At 37.2% G+C, this 11664-nt stretch overlaps 1 protein-coding gene across 1 annotated transcript in view; it reads left to right on the top strand.

Annotated features, from left to right (window-relative positions):
• Positions 1 to 456: 456 nt before the first annotated feature.
• Positions 457 to 11664, top strand: part of LOC149564482 (uncharacterized) — a 45515-nt gene continuing 34307 nt past the window's right edge. The window contains exon 1 of the mRNA XM_089816854.1: positions 457 to 602. Within this exon, the coding sequence (XP_089672980.1) occupies positions 466 to 602 (137 nt within the window). The 5' untranslated portion in view covers positions 457 to 465. The remainder of the gene's footprint in view (positions 603 to 11664) is intronic.

Here is an 11664-nt window from a genome sequence, read left to right as displayed (position 1 = left end):
TAATAAGACATTGCTTGGATATTATTGTATGAGTCCACATTGGTGAGATTTTTGGTTTCTCTTATTTGGATCAAGATGTTAATAGGAATCTTGATATTGTTCTTGTAAGTCATTTACATTAGTTTTCTAGTTTGAAAAAGAGGGCTTTTTATTCCCATTCTACCTCTCTATTAAGACAATTATTGAAGCTTAGTTTCTAACTTGTCTTACCTTTGTTTTTTGACTATGGACTTTTTCCAAAACTAACTTTCGATGTTGTGCTAAAGATAAAAATATTAAATATTTTTATTGTTCTCTTGTATTTTTTGATTTTCATCTCCTCCTATTGAACATGTTTTATTTATATTTTTGATTGCTTTGCAATTATATCTAAACAATCCATTAATTTAATTCATCTTATAAAAACATTTTCCAAAATTTTTACACTCTCTATATATAGCAGCAGATAGACGCAGTGCTCATTAAATGTTGTCATCATTGGAGATTAGATCACAGGGCAGCAACAAATGCCACGGAACTCCCCTTTCCTCAATCGAAGACATTCAAAGGCGCCTAATTCCGCCAAGTCCTACTCAAAATACAAATAATAATAACAATGCCCCGTAAGTAAACTTTTTGCTCTATCGTTTACCCTCAATAACATGAAAATCTACTAACATTCTTGGAGCTTGATCATATTTTAGAATTCAGTCCACGGGAATATCTGCTGAAAAATATCTGGTATGCAATTATGTTTCCTTTAATATTTGAGATGCAACACGTAAAATTTCAGGGATAAATTTAGAATTTAAATAAATTTCGGTAAATTTACTTAAATCTCTTTCTCATTCGGTATATAGAAGCGGCTGTCTCTGAATGCCTGGTATATAATCGATTTCAGCAACAAATTAAGTAAAATCTCACCAAACTTGTTTTGGTTGTAAAATATCCAAGAATTGAATGACGAAACGCGCCAAATTTTGGTCTACATTTCAAACTTGTTAACATTGCACCAAATTCGGGTTTAAAATGATATGCTTCAGTTCAACCAGTAATAACGTCTTATGTTCTGAAAGCTGCTTTGAGATATGTATTCCAAATTCTATAAATTTAGTTACAAATTACAGAAAATGTTAAGCTTTGGAAAAAGTAAATCCGAAGCACTCAATGATGCATTACTAAAATTCTTAAGTGAAATTTAAAGGTCAGAAAAACATTTTAGAAAATCCGTCTGAAGTGTTGCGTATCGTAATTTGAGTAGCAGGTCTGCATTATTTACAGCAATTCTGCAGCGCTAGAGCTTTTACCAAATAGTCGTCTGAAGATTTCTTTAAATTGATAAATATAGCAAAATTATATCAAGGTACAGTAAACTTGAAGCTCGGGGAAGTTGCGATAAATTTATTTTAAAAGAACGATCAATGTGCTTGTGTGTGATTTTTTTCTTCATTTTTGTTAATTTCAAACTCATTCTTTCAAAAAAAAAAGTTTTGGCAGTTATCTCTGTTTTTATTGTTCGAACTTATATTTCTTTTGAGCAATTGAAGGCAGCAAGGACACAGCACCTATTGCGTTTCTTAAACGTTTGAAACTATTCTAGAAATTGTTAAGACAATCATTTCAAACAAAACAGAGTTAGTAGCTTTTCTTTTTTACAAAACTCGGTAACTTGTACCAAATTTTTTTACCAAGACTTACTAAATTGCGATTCTCAGCGGTAAGAATGTATGATTACGATTGATTTTCAGCTTATTTCGATTCAATTTCCGGAATCTTTACGCTGAGTTCTTCATCTTGGATACTTTTGACGCTTATTGAGGTGATTCACGAGCATCTTGTGGAATTTCTGAGCTACGTTCATTTATTTCGCTGCCGCGACGCTTTTGAAGTTTGAATACATTTTATAACCGTTGAAATTTGAGTCCATGCCATCGTTGCCGCCCACCTACCTCCAGCCACAATGGAAAAGGAATCAGCGGGAGATTTTGAGCAGGATGGAGCTTGGAAATAAGAAAGGAAAAGGAATCAGGGGCCAAGCATTAATGGGATAGGAATCCACCCTTCTCCCCACTCTTCCCTTACCCGCCCCCCACCGATAAAAGAAGTCCAATTCTGAAAAGGCTGCATGAGCAGAAAAGGAGGCTGTCCATCCCATACTTAATTTGTGTTTTGATCTCCTCGGTAGTTCTGAAAGTGGGAAGACAATTTGTGCTTTCTGTCATTTGTGTAATTTTATGTATACAAGACTTCATTTTCAGTTCATAAGAAAGACGGATTGTTCATTCTGAAGCTACTCTTTTCACTTGTTGATCACCATTGACCTGGGTTGATTTTCCTGTATAACGTTTGCCTGCAAAACTAGTTATCCTGTTCTGTGCTTAGTTCGTAGCTCGAGTGGACTGTTGTAGGTCTCTACAGTTGTATGTATGCGCAACTGTACTTCCGTTTTAACTTACAGCAACAGGAAAGCTGAGTGGGAGTCCGCTGATGTTGGGCTTAGTGATTGCACAAGTCCATGCTGATCTTCTTTTAGGCTGCGTGAGTTGCTTTCAATAATGCAGCCTCTCATCATCAAGCTGAGAGTGTAACGAGTGAAACTGACTAGTTTTGGCACTATTCCATCTGTATGTGATGCCATCAGCTTTGTATCAGAGTATAGGGTACCACTAGGGGAAAGAGAGTACTAGACTTTGGCTTAGGGTTGGAATTTATTAAACAAGTAGTTATTTTGAGTGTGTCTCCCCATAGCAAAAATGTTGCAGCAAGAAGGTCGCAGATGTGGAATAAAGTGAAATTTAGGATAGCATGATATAATCTTGAAGGAGAATAATAATGGCAGAGGTTGATCTAGTTAATTTGTTGCAAGTATAATAGATGAGGTAGTAGAGGTGATCAGGGGAGTGAAACAACGTTAGATGCCCTAGAGACAGAAAATAAGGATAAAAATTCATGAAAGAGCTAATAGTAAAAGTTAAGAGGAAGGAGTTGATGCAATGGGACAAGGTGGTGAAAACCTAGATGTGGGAGAGACAAAAAGGATAAGAGCTATCTCCAACATTGGGAAATGAATGAAAACTAAATTACCAAGCTTCTTGAAAAGTTTGGAATTTGATGGGTTGATAGATTGGCTAACAGGAATGGAGAAATATTTTGAGTATGATGCGGTGAAAGACCCTAGAAGAGTGAAGGTTTCCTAAACAAAGCTGGAAGGATATGTAGCACTTGGTGGAAGGAGGTACATGTTGAGAAAAAGTAGAATTGGGAGAATAAAATACCCAATGGGATAGGACGGTGAACAGGATGATGACTAAGTTTCTGCTAGGTGACTGCCAATTAGAGCACAAGGAATTGCAGAACCTGTGGCAAAGAGAACTGGTGTGAAGGCCTATATAGAATGTTTTTACAAGATTTGAGCTATGCTCTGGGTTGCTGGGCTAACCTGCTGATTCCTCTTGGTTATCAAAAAACAGATTTCCTTTAGGTCATCATAATGAATTAGACCATGAAAAGGTAACTGAATACATCAGCATGATAAAGTTTTGGACAGTTGAAGAGGCTTACCAATATGTTCTGAAGGCCAAAGAAAATATAGCTAGGAGCAATCAAAGGTAGAGCTGGATTCGGTAAAGGTAGAGGGCAATTGGCAAAGAAAATATAGCTGTCCTAAAGAAGCCGACCCTGTATAGAGCCAGAAACTAAGTTGCTAGATTCACACCTAGACTCCTCCAAGTCAGGTTCAATTCTGCACAAAAATTCTGGTCCTCGTCAAATTTGTTGCTAATTCTGCCAGTCACCAAAATTCGCTGTGAATTCTGACAGAAGGATGTGGGAGGAATTTGCAGTAAATATTGAGCGATTGGTTTTCAGCAGATGAATCTGAGCTGAATTTGCTCCAAAAACTTCTTTTTTGACCTTCTTTATTTATTTTTTCTAATTTGGTCTATTCAACCCTCCAATCCTGAATGTGACTGCTAAGAAGGCCAAAAAGGTTGTTTTATATGGCAGTTGTGTATGAAAAAGGAAACTTGTTGCCTTTATTGCCCAACTTTCTTGTTTGGTTGCCATTGCTGAAGGAGTGTTGACAGGTGATGGTTGCATGCTCTAAGCTTGTTTGTGAGCTATTACTATGTGGTTGTGGGTGTGGACAATTCCTCAAGGACATTGATATGGTGGTGTAGTTTGACAGTTTGTTCATGTCATTTGGACTAAAACGCTAATATCTATGGTGGTCTGGTTTGTTATGTTGCTTTAATATTAGCATAGTGGTGTATTAACTTATATGCTGCTGCATATACATACATACATACATGCATACATGCATGCATACATGCATGCATACATACATACATACATACATATATATTGTATAGACGAACCCAAGAAAAATTGGAACCCAACCCCAAAAAAACATTTAACAAATTTGAAACCCTATCTCAAACCCAAATTCAAACTGACAACTTAGGCCAGAAATGATTGAACTACAAGAAAACCTTATCTTATGAGAGGTAGAGGTAGACTTCGAAGAATCCAAGGTAAGGTTTTTTAGGGATTTTTTTACAGGCAGACAGTCAAAATACCAATTTTATGAATGTCCACAACATAGTCCAGAAGAATCAAATGTAATGTTCAAACAATTGGGGTTGAAAAGTGCAGCTTACAACAACTTCCTGTAAGGTGCCATAGCCATGGTGTTGCTTTAGAATGTGACAGCTTGATGAGAAAGCAATCCATGATGAGAGAAGTCGTCGTGTCTCTTGCCCAACTCCAATTCCCCTAGTGCCAAGGGCTCATCTCATCATCTCTCTCCCTCTTGATGAGAAAGCAATCCATGATGGGAGAGAAAACACCTACTCTTTGGAGAGGAATAGCTGAATGCACACTCTCACATTATTGACATCTAAAGAAAAATAAGTGGACAGTCTAATGATACTACTAGGAGCGGGAAAATAGTGATATACCTTTGGAAGTGAAGTGCCTGGGAGAATTTGAAGACATTGTAACCAAGGAGTTGCCAAAATGAAAAAAGTGCCATCTCTGAGAATTGTTGTTGGTAAAATTATAAAACAGCCGACGGGTAGATTAGCATGTAGTCGGTAATTGTTATGTAGCCGATGGAACCCTTCGGGAAGGTTCTTCAGAATGGTATATGTACAACTTTGGATCATCATTGTAATCATCATGGGAAGCACTATGTAATCTCTTCAGCATATATGTGAATAATAAAAGGAGTACTGCTGTGTTACATGTTCTTGTCTCTTGTCTGTATGCATTAAACTATTTACCCCATATATGCAACTTACCAAGTCCAGACATAGTAAGGATTGACAGATTGGGAGCTCTTTCTTGATTCTATGGGTGGTGGGGCATGGCCGTTCTTAGTTGGTGGAGCGATTTGTCTGGTTAATTCCGTTAACAAATGAGACCTCAGCCCACTAACTAGCTACGTGGAGGTTCCCCTTCGCGACCAGCTTCTTAGAGGGACTATGGCCTCCTAGGCCATGGAAGTTTGAGGCAATAATAGGTCTGTGATCCCCTTAGATGTTCTAGGCTGCACGCGCGCTACACTGATGCAACCAATGAGTTTCTCTCCTTGGCACGAAAGGTTTGGGAAATCTTGCCAAATTGCATCCTAATGGGGATAGACCATTGCAATTATTGATCTTCAATGAGGAATTCCTAGTAAGCATGAGTCATCAGCTTGCATTGACTACGTCCCTGCCCTTTGTACACACCGCCCATCGCTCCTACCAATTGAATGATCCAGTGAAGTGTTCGGATCGCGGCGACGATGGTGGTTCCTGTCGGCGACATCGTGAGAAGTTCATTGAACCTTATCATTTAGAGGAAGGAGAAGTCGTAACAAGGTTACCGTATGGGGTAAATAGTTTAATGCGTACAAACAAGAGACAAGAACATCTAACACAGCAGTACTCCTTTTATTTTTCACATATATGCCAAAGAGATTACATAGTGCTTCCCATGATGATTACAATGATGATCCAAAGTTGTACATATACCATTCCGAAGAACCTTCCCGAAGGGGCCCGTCGGCTACATAATGATTACCGACTACATGCTAATCTACCTGTCGGCTGTTTTATAATTTTACCAACAACAAGAATCATCCATCATCACATTTATTTAGTCTCAGGAGTGAGTTTACAAAATAGGGTTGCTTATAGATTGACCCCTGCAGAAAATAGAGGCAAACAAACAAGTACAGGAGGTACTGAAAATATGTCTGATTAGAGAAAGCCTATGCTTATGTGCGGTCTCAGTTGTGTTAGCACAAAATGAGGACTGAATGAAGGATGTGCAATAATCCACCTACCATCAGCAAAATTATTATCAGTTTTGGTTTCTTTTTCCTAGAATGGATGATTTCATGGGCTTGGGAATGCTATGTATTTTGGTAAAATTGATTTAAAAGGAAAATACCATTAAATTAGGGTAAGAGAGGGTGATGAATGGAAAACCACTTTTCAAAAAAAAAGAGGAATTTGCAAATGCACCTAGCATATTTATTTAGTTAATGAATGAACTGTTGGGATCATTCTTGGGAAAATTTGTAATTGTTTATCTTGGCGATAATATGAATTTCAGCAACAAGGAAGAACATTTGTTGCATTTTAGGCAAGTTTTGCTAAAGCCTAAGGATAAATTGCTGAATAACTGAAAACAATGTAGTTTTGTAAAGGAGATGATCTATCTAGGGCTTGTTATCTCACCAAGGAAGCTATAAGTAGATCCAAAAAGCTGTGAGCCATAGTGGAATGGCCTTCTCTAGGATTGCACTTGGGGTCTGATGTTTCCATGTTCTAGTTAGCTTCTACTGTAGGTTTATTTATAATTTCAGTAGGGTTTGTGCACCCATTGTCAAAACTATGTGGTAAAGTAGAAAAGAGTTCAAGTCATAAAAGAAATGGATAAGAGCTTTGAGTTGTTAAAGAAGAAAGACACCAAAGAATAAATGGTAGCCTTGCAAAATTGTAGAGAATAATTGATTAGTGGGACAGCCATAGAAATGGTTCTCAGCCAAGAGAACAGACCCACAGTTTATTGCAGCTTAAAGCTCAATGATTCCAAGAGTATGTGTTCTATTTATGATCAAAGTGTTTTCTGCTATAATGCAGGCACTAAAGAAATCGTGACACATATTATTTCCTCTCTAAGGAATTTGTTCTCTACATAGACTACCATGCTCTGCAACTTATTAATAGCCAAACTAGACTAAATCAATAGCATATGAAATTGGTTGGGTTTCTAGTCCTACAAGGTTATATGTTATACTTTGGTTCTGAAACATCATAGTGAGATTTCAAACTAAGTTGTAGATACTTTAAGGAAGCAGCATTATTGATAGAGATAAGGGATGGCGTAGTTGGTGTTGATGCCATGAAGGAGCCATACAAGGATGATTCAAAATTTTAAGATAAGTGGGCAGCTTGAACCAAGCATCCTAGCAAGGAATCTAGATAGAACACCGTGGGTGGATTCATTCATTAAAGATGAACTCTTATTTAAGGACCATAGCTATGCGTACCTTAATGGCTGATGAGAGAGAACCTAATAAGAGAGAAACTTTGTGGCAGATTGTGTAATGTCCCCAATTTCATAAGTTTCTTAATTAGGTTAATTAACTAATTGGTCCAAAAACTTAAATATCATAAGGATTTCTCTAATTAATTAATTAAATCATTCAGTAGAAAGGGGACCCAAATTAATAATATAGTGCTGGCCTATTGTAAATCTCTAGACACATCTTGGAGGCCTTTATAAGGAGATGGTTAGGCATCGTAAATCATCATGGAATGTATTTGACTCTTCTTGTGTTTCTAGAATTGAAGGCTAATGGTAGTTTGCATGGAGTTTCAAAGTTGCAAGATCCTCCCTATTCTGCATTTGTAGTTTTGGTGGGAGTAACTCCTCACCCTAGTCTGTCCTTGGAGATATCGCTCCAGAAATTTCACTTTGTGCTTCATCACCGGAGCTATCTCTATTGTGTGGAAATACATTTATAGTATCTAGTTCTTGTCTATTCAATGTTGTTGGTGTATACTCTATGTTGATGATCCTATTTTGTAATAATCTAATAACAGAGGGATTATCTATGATTGAAGTGGAACATTACTATCCAAAGCCAAAGGGTGCCAAGTGTAGTTGATTGAGGGTTGAAGGTGTTGAAGGTAATTTTCCCTTGGGTGCTTCCTTGGATACTTCCTTTGGTTATTATCCCTTGGGTTCTTCACTTAGGTACTTGCCCTCAGGTGCTTCCTTAGAGTACTTCCCTTAGGTATTTTTCCTCAAGTTCTTTCTCTCGAGTTCTTTCCCTTAGGTACTTGTCTCGAGTATTTGCTCTCATGTGCTTCCCTCAGGTATTTTCCCTCGATTACTTCCCTTAGGTGTTTTCCTCGGGTGCTTTCCCTCAATCACTTCCCTCGGGTAATTTGCCCTCGAGTATAGTGGTACATGATGTGTACTGGAAAATCCAGGTACTGTGCAATTAGGTCCATTACAGTGGTAGTAGAGTCAAATTCCTGTTAGAAATGGATTGGCTTGAGTCGCTGAAAAAAAAAAAAAAAAGGATTGGATTGATGGCGGATGAAAGACAAACATGTCCCTCAAGGACTACATAGACCCGAGGTTGAGGTTCTCATCCTCCAATGGTAATAGGACCTATAATATAAATCTTAGTCAGGTGAGAAACAATGAGGTAATTAGCGATGTGAGCCGTACTAATAAATTCATGCCTACATTGCAACCGCAAGATAATTCAGACAAGAACGAGTCAGCAATTGTCCCTTCAATTATAACACATCCAAATTTTCAAAAGGGTGAAGATTGCACAAATTTTGTTGAGCTAGCACCCGATGATCAACTTGATGGAAATGTAGGCTCTATTGATGACGCTTTAAATGATCATGTTGTACTAGTGGTTGATCAACTTCATGAAGATGCTATCAATGATCTCTTGTAGGAACAACTACAGTTTGTTGATTATGGAGTTTATTTGTTGGTGGAGCATGAGGCATGCATGATTCTAGGTGGTTTTTATACCATAATAATACTTTGTTTGTTAAGGTGTAGAATAATAAAATAGTTGTTTCCAAATGGTGTCTGTTAGCATCAATTGGTGGTCTTAACAAATTGTAATGGAAGGAAGCAAACTATAATCATGATTGTGGAAGGTGATGGAACCTCAAATTTTTGCAAAATTAAGGCCTCCATTTATATACTATCTTTTCACTCAATTTTACCAGCATATGTTGACAAAAGCTGGAGTCTGAAATCTCTTAGTGTGAATTTTATGATGCACTCTCGAGTAGATCTTGGAATATTTGGGTATCATCCAAAAGCGGCACAACCACAGAGTTATTATCCAAGGCCCTATCATTCGCCCATGATAGGTTTTATAAGGTCAGAAATGATTGATGGAATGGTAGTGTCATACAGATAGCTTTCAAACAGATCTCAAATTGGAGATATGCCACAGTATTTGTCAGAGGATCCTAAATTAGTAAAGCTGGAAGTTACCAATCAAATTTGTCATAGGACAAAACAAATTCCAAGAGTCTTATGCTTGTGAATGGCTATTGCGAATAGCAAGCAGCGGTAAAACAAAGTGAAAGATGCATATATTCTACCTATTATTATTTATTCAGAAATTATATGGAAAATCAAAGGAGGGTTTATGCACAACCTAGTATATAACGAAAGTTGGACACTATAATGATGTGCAAGAAAAGAATACATTTCAGTTACCTATGCATGATATTGGAATCACTGATGCAGATGGTCCTACACTCTGCTCGTCTCAGAAATTTCAAGATCCTGAATGCAATCAAAATAATAATATGCTGATTGTAGCATTCTGGTCAGTAACTATGTTGAGCCTGGGACCTTGCAGGATGGTATTAATTCTTATATGGTAAAACGTTAGTGCATAGATGAAGTGTTGTATATATCACAAGATTGAAATGTTACGAATGTTGAAGGCATTGTTCTCTATTGGCATCATACATGGGGATTTGAGGCCTGACAACTTACTTATTCGCCACAATAGTGATGAATTCTACAAAGAATGTAATCCAACAATGATGATAGGGTGCAGTAATGTTGATAGTGTTTCCAGGGACTCATCTGCAGCATGCGAAGAAATGCAATTAAGCAAGGATTTTGTATAGAAGTTGGTTTGTCAGCTAGAAAATGTGAAAATGCAAGACATGACTCACCAAGTATATCTGCAAGCAACAGTTGGCACAGTATAAAGGATTGCGGATTGATTCAGTCTCCTATTATCACCATTTGAGAAAAGATGTTGGAGACTTAATATAAATTGTCCTTGATAAATTATATAGGATTGTCAACATGCCAGAGTGGAGCAATCATCGTCATGAGAGATAATGAACAGACGTTTGAAATCTGGTGAATATACTGGAAAGAAATTCAATGCTATTTGTCACTTTTTGGCTATCAAGTTCGAGGAGCTTTATCATCGAATTTTAACTGCAACTGTGCATATGCCCTTGGTCATATTTCTTATCATCTCATAGGGGCAGGTTTGAAATGGTTACATGGCACACTAATCGTTCCATGAACCCTCTTGACTGTACAGGAGCCTCCCAAGAAAGGATTCCGTATTATCTGTTACTAACCTATGTTTGATAATAAGTATCTAACGTTATTGAGGTTTGATTGCAGGTACGAAATATGTTTCAGGCGTTGAATCAAATGCGATGAGAAGCAGCGGATTTCCTTAAAATGGAAGCCAAACACCTATGGATTTGGTCTCTCAGCGGAGAGAATGCCAGCTAAGAAGATTGAAGATATCTGAAACAGTGAAAGAAGAACCGTAATAAATCAGGAGATACTGAGGAGCGGGAGATTTTTGGGAACCACAGTGAACACAAGTTTTGGGAATAAAGACTGAACCGAGAGTGGTGATGTTGAAGGATATTTAAGCATAAAAAATGTGAGCCGTTTGACCATTCACGGCAAATGATGAAGTGTTTCTCTTTTCTGAGATCACCTTCAGCGGAGAGAGATGAAAACGTAATCACCAGCGCTTGGAACAGGTTTTCCAACTTTAGCAAGTATTGGTCATGGGAGTGACTCATCTATGGCTAATCAATCACTATGCAAAGGTGTGAATATCAGGATTATTATTGCATGGATGAGTCACTGCTTGAGGAACCCATTTTGTATGCTTAGTCATACAGTTATATAATTGATAGGAAGTTATTAAAAATCATATTCACTTATTTATTTATGTTAGTAATTGGGATTAGGTGCGGTGAAAGGATATGTCCATTCTTCACGCACCTTTTGGTGTTTTATAAATAGGAGATATAAGAATTAAAAGGGGGAGGAGATATTGATATTCATTCTTATTTTTAAATTTTTTTTATCTATCCTATGCACAATGATATGTTATATTATTTATTTGGCGGAGAAATGAGCAATTGAACAAAGCTTCTGGGTTTTGAATTATCGAGCAAATTTATATCCGAGTCCAAGATTGAAATTTGCAGTAGATTGATCATCCGTGAGGAGTGTCTCTACGTATAATTTTTATTTCTGGCACAGTCTGTAAGAAGTATTCATTTAATTTATTTGCATTAGAGTTTTAATTTTTTATTTAGTTATGTCCTTTATAAACGTTTTTTATTATTTTCTATAAATATT

The sequence above is a fragment of the Cupressus sempervirens genome, chromosome 3, assembly GCF_028749045.1.
Source record: "Cupressus sempervirens isolate cs-2001-9-10 chromosome 3, ASM2874904v1, whole genome shotgun sequence".
Classification (NCBI taxonomy): domain Eukaryota; kingdom Viridiplantae; phylum Streptophyta; class Pinopsida; order Cupressales; family Cupressaceae; genus Cupressus; species Cupressus sempervirens.
This window is presented reverse-complemented; position numbering and strand designations above follow the sequence as displayed.